The sequence below is a fragment of the Suricata suricatta genome, chromosome 13 (genome assembly GCF_006229205.1).
Source record: "Suricata suricatta isolate VVHF042 chromosome 13, meerkat_22Aug2017_6uvM2_HiC, whole genome shotgun sequence".
NCBI lineage: Eukaryota > Metazoa > Chordata > Mammalia > Carnivora > Herpestidae > Suricata > Suricata suricatta.
The window spans coordinates 48,782,736-48,800,158 of NC_043712.1; the positions used below are offsets into that span (position 1 = coordinate 48,782,736).

At 36.8% G+C, this 17,423-nt stretch overlaps 1 protein-coding gene and 1 pseudogene across 3 annotated transcripts in view; one reads left to right on the forward strand and one right to left on the reverse strand.

Annotated features, from left to right (window-relative positions):
- Positions 1 to 3,335: 3,335 nt before the first annotated feature.
- HAUS6 (HAUS augmin like complex subunit 6) overlaps positions 3,336 to 17,423 on the forward strand; it is a 37,242-nt gene continuing 23,154 nt past the window's right edge. For 2 of the 3 annotated variants that reach the window (XM_029920266.1, XM_029920267.1), the window contains exons 1-7: positions 3,336 to 3,722; positions 7,191 to 7,286; positions 8,966 to 9,044; positions 9,563 to 9,695; positions 13,103 to 13,250; positions 15,384 to 15,449; positions 16,017 to 16,065. In XM_029920266.1, the coding sequence (XP_029776126.1) occupies positions 3,595 to 3,722; positions 7,191 to 7,286; positions 8,966 to 9,044; positions 9,563 to 9,695; positions 13,103 to 13,250; positions 15,384 to 15,449; positions 16,017 to 16,065 (699 nt within the window). In that variant the 5' untranslated portion in view covers positions 3,336 to 3,594. Of the gene's footprint in view, positions 3,723 to 7,190; positions 7,287 to 8,965; positions 9,045 to 9,562; positions 9,696 to 13,102; positions 13,251 to 15,383; positions 15,450 to 16,016; positions 16,066 to 17,423 lie in introns of those variants that run through there. The other variant, XM_029920268.1, reaches the window with a different exon arrangement.
- LOC115276849 lies at positions 5,722 to 6,373 on the reverse strand (annotated as a pseudogene).

Genomic DNA, 17,423 nt, shown 5'->3' on the forward strand with positions numbered 1-17,423 from the left:
TATTCAGTAGGGTTCCATCCTGATGATTTCATCTAATGCTAATTACCTCCCGAAGACCCCACTTTCTAATACCAGCACATTGATGAATAGGGTTACAATATAGCAATGGAGGGGGGAGAGGCACAAACATTCGGTTCATAACAAACAATAAATAAGAATTTTAACATTTTGCAATCCCCAGTGAATTAATAGATGTAGGCATTTATCATCAATGCCTGTCAATGGTGTAATTAAAGCTAAGTACTGCCTGGTGAAACAACATGTATCAGCTCTCATCTAAACTTGCCAAAGGGATCATACCTGAATCTCCTCAATCCTCTAGATCCAGGTGTCAATTTAAGGAAATACAGAAGACAGAGACAGAGAAGAATGTGTTGAACTGCAGCAAAGATCCAGTTGCAAGAAAAAAAATTAGAAAAACTTGTAAGAAAAAAAGGAGTGGGGGCAGATGGAGGGAAGCCTGTATATTAAATGAAATTGTTTAAAAAGAACCCTGGGGCACCTGGGTGGCTCAGTCGGTTAAGCCTCCGACTTCGGCTCAGGTCAGATCTCACATTCGTGGGTTCGAGCCCCGCGTCGGGCTCTGTGCTGACGGCTAGCTCAGAGCCTGGAGCCTACTTCCAGTTCTGTGTCTCCTTCTCTCTCTGACCCTTCCCCTCTCATGCTCTGTCTCTCCTGTATCAAAAATTAATAAAACATTAAAAAAATAAAAAGAACCCAACTCTGTGAAAAACTGAAGAAAAAAAAAGGTAAGGCAAATACAAATAGTGTCTAGAGAAATACACTTAGGTGGCAAAACTGTACAAAAATGCAAAGAAGTGATTACTATAAAAGTGAGAATGGTGGTTCTTTTTGGGGAAGTGAAGGGTTTCTGGGATAGCGGGAAAAGTTTTATTTCTTGTCCTTGGTGGTAGTTACAAGGGCATTCACCTATAATAATACGTGAAGCTATTTTTTAAAGAAGTAAATTGGATGGCTGGTATGTAAATCTTGCTGTTTTCTGAACTTAAGTCTCTGACCTTTCCATGCTTTATTTATGCTACTCAATATTCATTGAATAAAACTCCTTCAGAAGCAATTGTGATGCTTGCAAATGAAGAATGCTAATTGATATGAGTGGCTTTGGCAAGTTACTATTAGCAGTGAGGTGGGTATAGAAAACCTTTGAGAGGGGGCACCTGGGTGGCTCAGTTGGTTAAGCATCTGGTTTCAGCTCAGGTCATTATCTCACAGTTTGTCAGTTTGAGCCCCACCTCAGGCTCTGTGCTGACAGCTTGGAGCCCGCTTTGGATTTTGTGTCTCCCTGTCTCTCTGCTCCTCCTCTGCTCACACTCTGTCTCTCTCTCCTACAAAAATAAATAAGCATTAAAAGTTTTTAAAAAAATCTTTCAGGAGAAATTTTGCTGTAATAAGAAACAGAGTAGTAGCTAGAAAGAAATAGGGGTCAATAGATTTTTATTTATTTATTATATTTATTAAAATTTTTTTTATGTTTATTTATTATTGAGACAGAGAGAAACAGAGCATGAGTCAGGGAGGGACAGAGAGAGAGGGAGACACAGAATCTGAAGTAGGGTCCAGGCTCTGAGCGGTCAGCACAGAGCCTGATGTGGGGCTCAAACTCACAAACTTTGAGATCATGACCTGAGCTGAAGTCAGTCGCTTAACCAACTGAGCCACCCAAGCGCCCCTGGATTTTTTTTTTAAACAATGGAAGCACAGCAGGTTTGTATATCTATGGGAAGAATTGGTGATGCAGGAGAGAATAAGAGACAGATGCTGGAGGAAATTCTTTGAGTAGGAGAAAATGAATGTGACCTGACGAATAAGTCGAAAGACTAATCTTAGGAGGTGCACCTTGAGATTCATTCAGATTAATGACATTAATATGTGCAACGATATAGGCAGGTTAGTTAACTGTTGATATAAGTCTTTTCTGGGAGAATCTATAAACATAGGACAAAAGACATCACTGAGAAGAGGAGAAAAGAAGCATTGGACATTTCAGGGAAGAAGATGTGTACAATTGTGTGGGGAGTGAGATTTGAGGGAAATAGTGTGGAGAGGGCAGGCCTAAGAGCCCATCTGAGTTGTCATGAATTTTGAGTGACAGCAGGCATCATGACTGTGTTTAGGGGCTAAGTTGCAGGTGTGGGGTAGGTAGAAAACTGGATGTAATAGGGAGTTGGGTTCAGCCAGATAAATTTGGCAAAGAGAAAAAGGGGCTAGACTGCTGAGAAGAGTTCAAGGAACTGAGAGGGCAGGACATTGAAAGGTCATTTAAGTGGATACTGAAATCAGCAAAGGTTATCCCACAAGGAATGCAGGAGAGACAAGTAAGTCTAAATCTAAAAAATGAGGTCCAGCACTTGATCTTACACATGACCTCCAAAGCAAGAGTTGTGGGAGAAAGCATAAAATTCAAAGGAGCTGGCTTTAGTGAGGCAATAATTGCCAGAGGTGACATTAATAAGTAGAATACCCCCTCTTCCCCATTTCCAGGTCCTGTTATGTATGGAGTGTGAGGGAGAAAACGGTCATCAGTGGAGAGGGTTGCAGGAGGCAGCTGTATTGTTGCAGGATTCTCGCACAGAGAGTCGTGACACCGAGGCTTTTCTTTCCAGGAAGCAACTCTTATTCGTGCTGGCACTGCTCAGTTGGGTTCAGACCCAAAGAACTGAGGGTCCCACATCACATTGCATAGTTTTTTAAAATACATTTTCTATTTCTTTGTCTCTCATATATGGTAACACACATAAACATGCAGTCTAATTGAGTTGTTTCAGTTTACAAGGTCATAGGGGATGTAGGCACCTGGGTGAACATCCAGGTGACCTTGAAGTCTTCTCTCCTCTTTTTCTCTCTCCTTAATAAGGAGTCCCTACCACAGTATACTTAGGGGAGAGCCAGATTTCTTACAGCAGGAAAATGAAAGGAACATTTAGCATTTGAGGGCATATAAGATTTTACTAATAACAGACCTAGGGGTTAGTGGTTAGATGTGGTTAGATCTCACAGCTAGTGATACAGGTGAAGATGGAACCCAATGCTCTTTCACTACACCGAGTCACGGTCCTAAATCTACGGCTTTCAGCCGACGAAACAGACCTACAAGAGCAAAAGGAGTCACAGACACTAAAAATCAGAAAGCGCGAAGCTGCACAGTCCTTCAAGATACTTCTTGCAGTTACCCGAGCGCAGAAGTCAATGGCAGCGCAATGCACTGTGGGACTTGTAGTTTTTCCGCTGGGCCTGACGGGAAGGGAGGGCTAGTAGGGCGCTTTGCCTGGCGTGGAAGTCCCTCCTCCACCGGAAGTCGCGCACGCTGGCGTTTACCGCTTTTCCGGAAGCGCGGGATTCTTGGTCTGTGTTGGGTTCGCTCAGGCAGCGGTACCGTGGTACCGTTAGGGGCTCCGTTTCTCTGAGATTTTACGGTCCTTTGAGGTGAAATGGCTCCGGGCGAGAGAGGAACCAGCGGTGGCAGTGGAGGGGCCGCCACTTTCTCAGGCTCCCCATAGGGAGGAAGCATGAAGGCCCCCTGAGCTGTTCGGACCTGCGCTTAGTTCATTTGCAGTGATACTGCCTCCCGCGAAGATGAGCTCGGTCTGGGTCACCGCTTTTGAGAAGGAGCATCTCTGGAAGTATCTGCAGGCGCTCGGTTTCGAGGCAGGCCCGGCCACCGTTGCCTGCGGAAAGATCGTGTCTCACACGCACCTCGGAGTGTAAGGAGCCTGGGCTGGCGGGGCGGGGGAGTCCGAGAGCAGGCGCGCTGGTATGACCCAGTCTTTCGCGGACCTCCTTAGGTTAATGAATCTAGTAGTCGAGCCGTTACTGTGTGCCCGCAGTGGCTATAAAGCCCTTGCTCCCAGTGGCGGCCGGCCTGGCGGCAGAAGCCAACAATTACGGGATGAGCTGGGAGCGCTTTGTCGGGGAGCGATGCCTGCAGTTGGAGCCAAACTGGAGGGAAAGCTTAATCCTGCTTTTGTGGTGATGCTGGGTGGTGTGTGACGTTGAGGGAGGGGTGTGGCAACAGTATATTCTGTGGCGTTAGGACTCGAGAGCCTTTCAATTTTAAGGTGGTTCTTTAGTTTGTAATTTTTACTTTTTGTATTAGCAAGAACCATGTTTCCGTAGTTCGCAGAAAAATAGTAGCAATGGGTATTAGAATGAAAAGTAAAAGTCCCTTCCTTTCTTTGTCACTAACACAATAGTTATCATAAATCTAAATACTTCGTTTATATTTCTATGTCTAAACTTATCAACTGTAGAGTATTCTCTTACTCACTATAAGCAAAGAGAAATTTGAGATATATAAGCTATTTCCTGTCATCAATCTTTTGACTTTCCTGATTATTTCAGTTCTCTTATAGGCAGTGTTTATTAAAAAAATTTTTTTTAAAAAAAATTTTTAGAGAAAGAGAGACACACACAGACAGACAGAATGAATGTCTTAAGCAGGCTCCACGCTTAGTGCCCAGCTGGTCTGCAGGACTGGAGTCCTTAACCCTGGGATTAAGACCAGAGCTGAGATCTAGCGTCAGACGCTCAACAACTGAGCCACCCAGGTGCCCCATAGATGTCCTCTTTTTTTTTTTTTTTTTAAGATGTCCTCTTGAAAATGCTTTAAGCATGAATGTACCATCAACTTTACTTAAAAACTTTTTTTTAGATTTTTTAAATTCATTTATATTTATATATGGTAAAAATTGTTTTTTGAGTGAAGTCCTAAGATTTTCTGGTTTCTGTGCGGAGGTAGTTATGTAACCGCTTATAAAGTTAAACATACACTTAACATATATGGCCCAGCAATTTCATTCCTGAGTGTTTGCCTTGAAGATTTGCATTTGGAAAAGTTTTGATTGCATTACAGAGAATGGATTAGAGGGGGAATTAGAACTGTGCAGTTAGATAGGCCTAAACTAAGGCAGCAATGGGAATGGAAAGAAAAGGTGATTCATTCAGTTTGTTTAATTCAACAGGTATTAATTGAACCCAGTATTGGACCTAGATACACAGTGGTGAACAGAATAGACATAGATTTTTCCCTTACAGAATTTCAGTCTAGTGGATGAACAAACCTTCATTCAACAAATATCTTAATAAAAATTATAGTAAGTGTCAAAGTGAAGACAACAGGATATTATGTGAAAAAATAATCTGGTTTGAGAGATGATAAGAAGGTGGGAACTTCATTTGTGTTTGTTGAAGAATAGAAACATTTCAAGGATGAGTTGTTGACATAGGAGTAAGACGGGAATTTAACTCGTTTATTTTAACTCCAGAACATAGCTTTATGTGTTCATTGAAGGAGTCTTCACATATATTTGTCATGCATTCCAGTGCCTCACAGCTACTTTAGTAATTGCCTAACCCCTAAGCCAGTTTCTTTTTAGAGTCTGAAAATAAGGAACCACCCAGTTGAGATATCCCTTCAGATCATTGTTGAAAATGTATTGAACATGGAAGTATCTCAGATCCCTGTTCTAAATGTTAAAAATATTTTATACTAAAACATTTTTGTGGGACGACTGGGTACCTCGGTTGGTTGAGCCTCTGACTTTTGATTTCGGCTCGGGTCATGATCTCACAGTCTAGAGATTGAGCCTCAAGTCAGACTCTACGCTGAGCATGGCGCCTGCTTGGGATTCTCTCTCACCTCTCTCTCTCAAAAGTTTTTTTTTGTATTTGCCCGTAGATACTTTAGATAAACTGTATTATGTTTTAATGAGTTTCTGTTTTTCTCTTTTTGATAATGTCTTCAGTTTCATCTGAGACCTTATAACTTTCCTTTATAGTTATTTGGTTCTTTTGCTCTTAACTTTTTTGGATAATCCATTGGCAAGCTCTTTTCTTTTGCACCCATGCAAATGACCTTTTTAGGCTAGAGTAATGGGGGAGCACTTTCATAATTTTTTTTTATCTCATAACTTTGGTGGGTTATTTCTTTGCCTTCTTGAGTGTAAACTTTAACTTTTGTTGGGGTATATGTTCCATTTTTATTCCCTTTTATTCAGAGAACTTAATTTGCTTTTTTCATTTTCCATTCTACTACTCTGCGTTCACTGCTAGGCCTTTGAAAAATGGTGGCTATATCTCTGTGCCATGTTTTACGTGTTTTGCTTCGGGAATTGTCAAAGTCTAGCTCAAAATCCTGCAGGTAGGCCATGTAGTGGATCATGGTGTCTGAGGTGGATCCTTTCTATCAGCAGGTTGTTGCTGTAGATGAAGTTCAGAAAACTCCTCCTCCCCCTGGCACTGACAGTTCCTGAAGCCTAAATTTTATGTCTTACCAGACACCAAAGGTAGAAACAGGGCTGTGAAGAGTAGATGTCCATTTTAGAACAGTGGCTGATGACTGGGCAGTGGCTGCCATACTGCCCTTAGTTAGCTCTTGATTCCTTACAGCATTTCTTACAAGGTTTAGTTTGTTGTTGTTATTTTTAGCCTATTGTATTTTTTTTAGGCATTGTCTTGATTAGTTAGGGAAATCAGAAAAACCAAAACTTCAGAAGACTTGCTAGAATTACCTTGTATGATGGTGGTTCTGGGTTAAAATGGGTAAAGACACTGGACCCAGGTCAGATAACATATTTCAAATCACTACTCTTACACATCCCAGTTATATTATTTTGGGTAATTTTAGCAAACTAACCTCTCTAACTTAAAAAAAATTTTCATCTGTATAATGAGAATAATCAAACTACATCCTAATGTCACAAAATAATCCATGGTAAAGCAGCTAACACAGTATTTCATGGTTGTGGTGAATTTTAGATGAATTATTGCCTGTAAAAGGCTTAAAAATAATACCTGGGAAGTGATAAACTATTATTAGTTATTTTTATTGTTATTCAGTAAATGTTGGTTTGTATCATCTTCAGCAGGTCATAGGCCATAGTTTTCTCCCTAACTAATTAGGCTTTCCTTCTTTTGTAGAATATTCTCATTGCAATAAAGGAAGTTCTACCAGTTTTCTTCAATTTCATCTGTATTTTCAGAATCAGAAAGTAAAAGTTTATTGTTTTTCTTATTTATAAAAATGTACATGAGTGAAAAATTAATTTGCTTTGACCTTTGAAGAAAATGAAAAATATTAATTTTTGTTAAACTCTTAAACAGCTTTTGATGATGTTTACTTTTATTAACCATTTCCTTTTTTTCCCTCCCTACTTCTATTTTTACACTACTAGGAACATGTTTGACAAGCTGAATCGTGATGCTTTTCAAATTGTTTCTTATTTTTTGTTCCAAACGTTGGACAAATCTCTCACCAAAGAAGTTTTCAGGTGAGTCAAGTTACTTTATTTTTTTATTTTTTTGAAGGTGGTCATTCTCAAATTTGAAAAGGAAGTATGCTTTGGTATAAGCCAGAATTTCAAATTTGGCCTTTCACTATTATTTTGGATGGATGTCACAAAAATCAGCTGTGAGTCTTAGAAATTTAGTGTGTACCCTTTGTAAATCTGAGTGATTTTTCTTTGGCACTTATCTTAAAACCATTGATTATTTCATGAATAAGATAGAGTTTGTTTTATAAAGTTATATCCTAACATTCTTCATCATTATTAGACGAAACAGTTAATTGCTACCAGTCTATCTATATGCTCACTTTGGCCTTACTTTTGTTTGTTTTTTGCTGATTACCCCCTGCCTTACTCCTTTTCCTGTAGGCAATGTTAATGGTTTTATCTATTTTTACTTTTATTTTTATTTTATTTTATTTACTTAACACTTTATTTTTTAAATATATTTTTGCTTTTAGATCTCTGTAAAGCCTTAATAGTTTTGTCAGTGATATATAAAAGTGTCAAATGCTGTAGGTAAAAATCATTCCTATTAAATTTAGTCTCATGTTAGATACTATTGAATATTAAATAGTTTAATGAGGAGATAAAAATATGAATACCCACTAACCTTGGTTCCAAGTTATTTTGCATGTGATTCCTCTGTCAGAAAAAGTATTAAGATTTGTTTTAATATTTATATCGTACCATTAATCTCTTAAGTAGAAAAGCAGCAGGTAAATCTTTTGTTAGGCATTGTTACTTTTGGTAATTTATTCTTAATATTTTGTCTTCAGTTAAAGTTATAAGTGACCAGGAGAACAGACAGTTTTAAAACATTTTTTTGGAAATCTATATCATTAAGCTGTAGGGCTTTCTCTGCCCAAATAAAAATAGATTTTCTGAATTTTTTTTCCCTGCTAATAAACAAAATAAAGCTCATTTTAAGCAATCCAAGAAATACAAAAAATGTAAAGAAGTAAAAATCATTCCTGAACTCACCAACCAGAAAATATCACTGTTGACATTTCAGCCTTTTAGTCTATTTATTCCATGCATACTTAATTTTTTATATGACTATAGAATGTATGTTATGCTATAGAAATATAAAAGAAATTGCTTCAGGATACAAATTTATCAGGGGAAAGCATTAGGTAAATTTTAAAGTCTATTATTTTTGACTAAAGCAGAGGCAAAACTTTTTAATAATTTAATAACTTGTTTAACCACAAACAGTAGTATATACTGACTATGACTAGGAGTCTAAAGGTCTTATGTCATTCCTTCTGTACTCTCCCTGTATAACTTTTTATGTTTCTCTCTCTCTCTGTCTTCTGGGCTTAACATACTAATTTATTTATAACATCTTTATGCATTAGTCCAGTGAATCCATAGAGAGTGTGGTCTTTAGCTGATTCGTAGTAATTTTAAAGATTTATTCCTTCACTTAACATATCTATTAACTGATGATTTACAGGAAACTGACCTTAGCCTTATAGTTATTTATAAAGAAAAAGACTCAATTTCTCACAAGTTGGTGTCTTTCTTTAGGTGAAATCTACAAATGTTAGCCTTGGTTCATTTAGCATTAATGTTTCTAGTATAGGAGATAAGCTTAATGTTTAAAAATTTTGCTGAGTTTTTTTGTTCATAATTCTGATGCTTTTATATTTGTTTTTAAGGCATTGTTGGCCTCCATTTGACCAAAAAAGTGACACCGAATTCCGGAAACATTGTTGTGAATGGTTAAAAAGGATTTCTGTAAGTATTGTTTTTCTGGAAGATTCAAATTAGAAACTACATTGAATTTTTTGTTCTAGCTTTACTGAAGTATAATTATACATTAAAATTTTGGAGGTGAAGGATTTTTATTTCTCTTATGTTCACAGTATAATAGCAAGGAAATATTTGTTAGAATAATACTTTTTGATGGTTTGGTTAGGATTCTGTGTATTTCTAGGAAATCAGCTTTACTGGCCAGATGCATTGGAAATAGGCTTTTGAGTTCCTAGGATTTTATATCATAGTTTTTGTTTAAAGAAAACATTTTTTTGACCATAGATTATTTTAGCTCATGTCCCCAAATAGTATCAGTAATTGTGGCTTTATGTTGTACCTTTTTTGTGACCAAGCCCACCAAGAATTTAGAAAGGTTCAAAAAGTCAGCTTCTGGTTCAAGTGGTCTAATCCTGATCATTTATATTATGCTACAGAAACAATATAAACAAAGGTTATTATTGATAGGGTCTTCAAATCATTTTGTTTTCTTTTTTCCATAGGCTGAATGTGGAAGTAGCTTTCCTCAAGTTGTTGGTTCACTATTTCTTTCTCCTGGTGGTCCTAAATTTATTCATCTGATGTATCATTTTGCAAGATTTGTTGCAATAAAATATGTAAAAGCCCATTCTAGAAGTAAGTTACAAGTTTCATAGGATTTTTTTTTTGTTTTGAGTTTAGAATTTTTATTGTTCTTCATAATATATAAGTCATAAAGAGATTTTATTTTAATACAAGGTAAGATAAAAACATTAATTTACCTCAAAAGACATATAGTTAATATTCTACTGGAACTTTAGTTTGAAAGCTTCTCATGAATGTAAGTAACTATTTGGATTATTTTATTATGTTTTAATATAGGGGTTGGGAAACATTTTCTGTATAAGGCCAGATGGTAAATATTTTAGGCTTTGTGGACTACAGAGGTCTCTTTCACATATACTCTTCTGTGGGTTTTTTAGAAAAATACAGCCCTTTGGGGCGCCTGGATGGCTCAGTTGGTTAAGTGTCTGATTCGTTCGTGATTTCAGCTTGGGTCATGATCTCATGGTTTGTGAGTTCTAGCCCTGCGACGGGCTCTGTGCTGACAGTGGGGAGCCTGCTTGGGATTCCCCCCTTCCCCCCTCCTCCCCCTTTCTGCCCCTCCGCCACTCATACTGTTCCCCCCCTCAAAGTAAACAAACTTAAAAAAAGAATACAACCTTTTAAAAAGAATAGAAAGAATTCCTAGCTTGCTGACCTCACAAAACTAGCAGGTTATAGTTTGCCCATACTACATTGTATAAATATTGTGTTGTATGAGGTTTACTTTGGCTACGGTCTGTGTGTTGAATTTTTTTGTTACGAATTGCTGTTTTACAGGGATTGGATCTGTTTCCTCATTCATGGAAACAAAATTTTTTATTTTTAAGCTAAGACTTAAAAAGCATTCTCTTTTTAAAAAAATTTTTTTTATGTCTTTATTTTGAGAGAGAGAGAGAGACAGAGAGTGAGTGGGAGAGGGTCAGAGAGAGTGAGACACAGAATCTGAAGCAGGCTCCAGGCTCTGAGCTGTCAGCACAGAGCCTGATGCGGGGCTTGAGCCCACAGAGCGTGAGATCATGACCTGAGCCAAAGTCGATGCTCAACTGACTGAGCCACCCAGGCGCCCCTAAAAAGCATTCTTAAAAGAATGCTACTTGTAGGTTATTAAATATGCTCTTCTGTTTCATTGGTTTATGCTCATAAGACATGGTAAGAAAATACAGAAAAGTGGATGCAACAAAACTCCATCCATCTTCCAGTTTCTATAGACAATGATTGCTGACATTATATATCATTTGTTTTCTTTTAGTATTAAAAAAGTTTTTTATACATATTCTATACATTTTAATTATTCAAATAGGTAATATTTTTCATGATCCAAAAAATCAAAAAGTAAAAAAATTTATCTTTCACTTTTGTGCTCTACCTAGTTTATCTTCATAGAAGCAAGCCTGGTAATCCACAATATAGGCAAAGACATGTGTCATATATATTTATATGTTACACATATATTTATACATACATTTTTTTTTTAAACTCTAAATGGTGACATGCATCAGGTTTTGAATCTTGTGTTTTTCACACAAGAGTATATATTGGAGATTATCTCATATCAGGTCATAGAGCTTCCTTCCTTATTCTCTCTTTAGAACTGCATATTTGAATGGATATATCATTATATATATACACATATATATTTAGTTAAAACATTGTTTTACATTATATATATATTTTTAAAAAATTTAATGCGTATTTATTTTTGAGAGAGACAGAGTGCGAGGGGGGAGGGGCAGAGAGAGAGGGAGGCACAGAATTGGAAGCTGTCAGCACAGAACCTGATCCAGGATTCGAACTCACAAACCATGAGATCATGACCTGCGCTGAAGTCAGACACTTAAGGGACTGAGCCACCCAGGCACCCCTACGTAGTAAATTTTTCTAACCAGTCTTCAGTTCTGTTGACAGACATTTGGCTCTAGCCCGCCCCCCCTTCTTTTTTGCCACAAAAACAATGCTGCAGTGACAAACTATCCATATGTGACTTTGTGGGTGTGTATGTATACATATATACACACATACACACACACGTATATATACATATTTGTATACATATTTGGGGTGTTTGTGTGTATGTATGTACATGTAATTCCTGAAGACTGTTTCCTGGGTCAAAGGAATTGTGCATTTGTAATTTGCTAGTTATTATCAGATTATTTTCTGTAGAGATTGGATGATTTATAGTTCTATCACCAGTGTATGGAGAGTTGTCTTTTTTTCCAAAGGCTCAACATCATTTTGTGTCATCAGACATTTTCAACTGGATAGGTTAAAATGGAATCTCAGCTGGATAGGGTAGTTTTAATTTGTATCTCTTGTATTATTTAGATTGAAAATTGTTATGTATATTTAAGAGCACTTTATATCTTTTGTACTCTCTAATTGTCCATTTTTCTCTTAAGCTACTGCTCTTTTTCATTTGTAGGAGCTCTTAATGTCCTTTCTCTGTGATGTGATATGTAAACCTTTTTTTCAGTTTATATTTTGTGCATGATTTTTAAAAACTTATACATATGATTTTGCTATGTAAAATTTGCATATTTAAAATTTAATGCAACATAAGCATTGTCACCAGTTTTTCTTTTAGTAGATGTTCTACTTCAATTACATGTAGCCCAAACTACTTTATATGAAATATGTGTGGTTGGATTTAGCAAGAGTTTACTGTACATAAGGCTTCTAAGCATGAGCTGTCCTATTTCTGATTTGAAGCAATTCCAGTCAACATGTTCAGTCTCTAGATGACTTCTACATTCAGTAAACGAATCCCCAGTTAAATATTTAGAAATTGTGGTTTCTTTGGGGATAACACTAGTACCTGGATTAGTAGTGCTAAGTGCAATGGGGTGCTCCCTATTTTCCAGAATTTCCATTTTTATTATATTGAATCATCTTAGTGCACAATTTATTACTGCTGAAAATGTGGGCTCTGAAATGTTTGGGTAGATTGTTCTCAGGATCTGCTTTGATCATTAGTAACCTAGCTAAGAATTATTTGAGAAATGGAGACTGGTTTTATTTGGTTGTCCTATTCGTCTTACTTGGTAGAAAAATAAACTGATGGCAGCAAAGTTGTCATTGTGATGAGGTGAGCCTCATCTCTTTTAATTGATTTTCTTCCTTTGCTGTGAAAAGATCCTGTTAAGCTCATATATAAGAAAGTATCTGTTCATGTCTATATCAAGCTGTGATAATAAGTATTATTTGGGACAGGTAGATTCTCCAAGTTTTTAATTATGTACAAGAACTTAACTTCAGATACCCTTTTTTAGTTGCCTACTTAAAAATAGGTTTCCTTCTTTTTGTTAAAATTAATTATATCTATGTACATGGCATACCTACTTTTAAGGAGTTGTTGTATGAGTTGTTAATCTCTTAAAATTAATAATAAATTTCAACCTTTTTGATATCTGTTAGCTTTAAGTCAAAGTTTTCTGTGATCTTATTTGTGTTCCATGTAGATTCATCTATACATTATACGGAGACATTTAATGTAAAGCCACAAGACATGCACAAATGCATTGCCAGATGCCATATAGCACGCAATAGATTTTTACATATTTTGCAAAGAGAAGATTGTGTTATCCGAGAGTATCAGGAAAATGCACAGTAAGTAATACTTTGATAGTTAGAAAATGAAATTTCCTTTCTTTTTGAGCAAATGTCATCAATATACCTTCAGTAGGAATAATCCATGCCTACCTCAGAATCTTTTCATTTAAAAATTAAAAAAAATTTTTTTAATGTTTTTTATTTATTTTTGAGAGACAGAGAGAGACAGCGCAAACAGGGGAGGGCCAGAGAGAGAGAGAGATACAGAATCTGAAGCAGGCTCCAGACTCTGAGCTAGCTGTCAGCACAGAGCCTGACACAGGGCTCGAGCCCGACACAGGGCTCGAACCCACGAACTGTGAGATTACGATCTGAGCCGAAACCGGACGCTTAACCGACTGAGCCACCCAGGCGCCCTGAATCTTTTCATTTTAAAGTCAGATAACTACTCCTTTTTAAAAAATGTTTTACTTATTTATTTTGAGAGAGAGAGCACGCAAGCAGGGGAGGGACAGAGAAAGAGGGAGACAGAATCCCAAGTAGGCTCCAACCTGTCAGTGCAGAGCCTAGTGCAGGGCTTGAACTCACGAACTGTGAGATCAGGACCTGAACCAAAGCCAAGAGTCAGATGCTTAATCACCTGAGCCACCCAGGCACTCCAAAGCCAGATAACTTCTGAATAAGATTTTTTTTAAGGTAGACTGCACACACAGTGTGGAGCCTAGTGTGGGGCTTGAACTCATGACCCTGAGATGAAGACCTGAGCTGATACCAAGAGGAAGATTCTTGACTGGCTGAGCCACCCAGGCACCCCCTTGAATAAGATAATTAAAAACTATGAATACTATAAATTAAAGTTTAGAGAAAGGGAAAATATTACCTTAGTTTAAAAATTTAGTATCTTAGGTGTTTTTTCTTTTTATAACATGGATTTACATTTCTAAGATATAATTATGGTTCTCATTATATTTTGTAGCCTTTTTTCTCTTCATATTTCATCTGTAAATTTTTCCATATTGCCATTGTACATTGCTTTTTAAAATAATTTTTTTGTTGTTTTATTTATTTTTGAGAGAGAAACTGTGTGAGCAGGGAAGGGGCAGAGAGAGAGAGGGGAGAGGGAGACGCAGCATCTGAAGCAGGCTCCTGGCTCTGAGCTGTCAGCACAGAGCCTGACATGGGGCTCAAACTCAAGGGCCACGAGATCCTGACTTGAGTTGAAGTTGGACACTTAACTGACTGAGCCACCCAGGCACCCCATATATTGCTTTAATTTACTTATTTATTTGCTAAAATAAAAAAAATTGTTTTTAAAATTAAAATTTTTATTATTAAAAAATTTTTAAGGTGTATTGCTTTTAATATTTAATAGTTTATTGAATAGTAGGTAGATAGTCCTTTAAGTAGGTAATCCATAGTTTCTTTAGCCATTTCATACTTTTTTATATTTTGTGCATGATTTTTAAAAACTTATACATATGATTTTGCTATGTATATTATATTTTGTGCATGATTTTTAAAAACTTATACATATGATTTTGCTATGTAAAATTTGCATATTTAAAATTTAATGCAACATAAGCATTGTCACCAGTTTTTCTTTTAGTAGAAAATATAATTAAGTGTATATATTTAAGTGTATTTTGTCAGCAAATTTTTATTTAGTTACTTCTGTCTGCCACATATTATTTAGCACTGGTCCTACAGCATTAAACAAGATAGGCAAGATTCTTACTCTCAAGAGATAGTGTGTGTATAATTCTTTATGATTATAGACAACTATAGTAAGATAACTTTAAATGCTGTGTTATCTATTGTGAAAGCTAGAAAATCCTTTGAAATCACCTTGAAATTACAGTGTGTCTGACTGTCTTAGGTAACATTTAGCTTTATCCTGTATGTATGTGATACAAGGATTAGAGAGCAGAATAGTCTTACCTCCCAACATTTTCACTTGAAATCAGAGTGTCTATGAGCCACAAAGTCCTGGTATATCTCAATAGCAGCCTATATGTTAGATCACTCCTATAACTGTTAACGTCTAGAGTCCTTTAGCTGGCTGCTGGGTGTATTTCGAAGATTAGTCTTCAGAGACCTTGGACAAAGATAAGAAATGGGGGGAAATATCAAAAGTAAGCTATACCAGTTAATTGTGATGGAATTATGGTTGTCATTTATGTTTTCTTACAGGTTGTTAGTTAAACAAGTACGAAATTTGAGATCAGAGTGTATGGGACAGGAAAACCAAATAAAAAAGTAAGTGACTTTTAGATTAGAGCTGAAAGTTGCCTTAGTTTAGCTCCTGCATTTTACCAGTAAGGAAATTGAAAGCCCCAGAAATATCAGTTAAAATAGTGTGATCAATAGCTAGATGATAGGATTAGAACATAATTTTGATTTCTAGTCCAATTTTTCTAATAAATTTATTGCTTTGAGCTAGAATTTTATTTTGGTTTTTATTATTTATTTATAGACTTACTTTGAGAGCGCGCACACACGCACACACACACACACACACACACACAAAAACACACATGGGGGGGGGGCCGGAGAGAGAGGGAGAAAGAGAATTCCAAGTGGGCTTTGCACTGTCAGCGCAGAGCCCAACCTCACAAGCTCTGAGATCATGACCTGAGCTGAAGGTGAATGCTTAAATGACTGAGCCTCCCAGTGCCCCTATTTTTGTTTTTAATTAGAATGGTTTTTAGTGGGTGGGTTTGTAGATCAGTTAGCTCTTTTTTTTTTTCCAGTTAGCTCTTTAGGTGGTAAATTACCATGTGATTTTTAAAGAATGGCTAATGAGATTATTTAATTTTTAACTAGAATGGAACCTTATGATGACCAAAGTAATATACAAGAGAAAATCCAAAAGGTGAGGCAACTTTTTAAGGGAGAAATTTAATCTCTCTTACTTTCATCATATGCAATCTTTACTTACTCAATTGGATTCTTTATTTTCTCTATCATTTCTTTTTGTGAAACTACAACAGGGCACTTCTAAAAACATGAATATAATTGAAAAATTAGCTTATAATTTATAAGACTAAATACAAAAGCAGTTTTAAATATTGTTAATTTAAAATCTTTCATGCCAGCAAGAAAAGTTGAGCCTGATTATAATTTAAGCAGTAGTTTAATTTATCTAAATAAAGTATGTTACCTGAAGGGAGGTGGTAAGTATGGAAGAAAAATGAGAAGTCACATTGAGGCTGGCTTGGTGGTAGGGAGGAATCTGGTAGACATAAATGATGTGAGGTTTTCAGAGGTTGGCGTTGATGTGAGATTAGAGTGTTTTCTTAGGCCTTTGTGTGTAGATGGAGTCTCTGTCAAGCTCTGTTCTGATTTTATGATCACCAGGCTGCTTTGGGTGTTAATTTGGCTTCCCAGGCAGTTTTTCACTGGAAAAGGTGAGTGCCCTTCTCAGGAAATAATTATTCATCCGCTCAATGAATTTTATTTACTGACACAGAGAGAGAGAGAGAGAGAGAGAGAGAAAGAATGTGAGTGGGGGAGGGGCAGAGGGAGAAAGAGAGAGAATCTCAAGCAGGCTTGGTCCCGTCAGTGCAGAGCCTGACATGGGGTTTGATCACACGAACCGTGAGATCATGACCTGAGCTGGAATCAAGAGTTGGACACTTAGCTGACTGAGCCACCCAGGTGCCCCCCCATTCACTGAATTTTTATTGATTACCTGCCATGTGCCAGGCATTCTTCTATGTAGTATACCTACAGCAGTGAAGGAAAGAGGCAAAGTCACTTCTGTTGATCTTCCAACTTAGTGAATATGAATATTCCTATTAACTGAACTCTATATCTTTGATTGTAAATTTAATAGGTTGATGTGAAACATGTTAAAGTTTTCACATTGATCTCTCCTGAGTTTGTTTAGCATTCACTTTCCCCGAGTCCAGTCAATTTTTAGCCATTGACAAGGTAAAAGTAAGAATTTGAGAACCAGATCCTGGATCTTTGTCCACCAAGGAAATGCCATACTTTGAGACCCGCAGATGATGGAAGACAAACACAAACATGGGTATAATTATTCTGTTTCCCTCCCTCCCTCCCATTTTTATAAATTCTTCTGAGGCATTATATACAAACAAAAAAATGCAAAAATCTCAAGTGTATATCTTGAAATAATGTCACAAAGTGAATACACCCATGTAACCAGCCTATAGTTTGGAAGCCTCAAGCCCTTTTCCATTCACAGCCATTTCCTCCCCCCAAGAG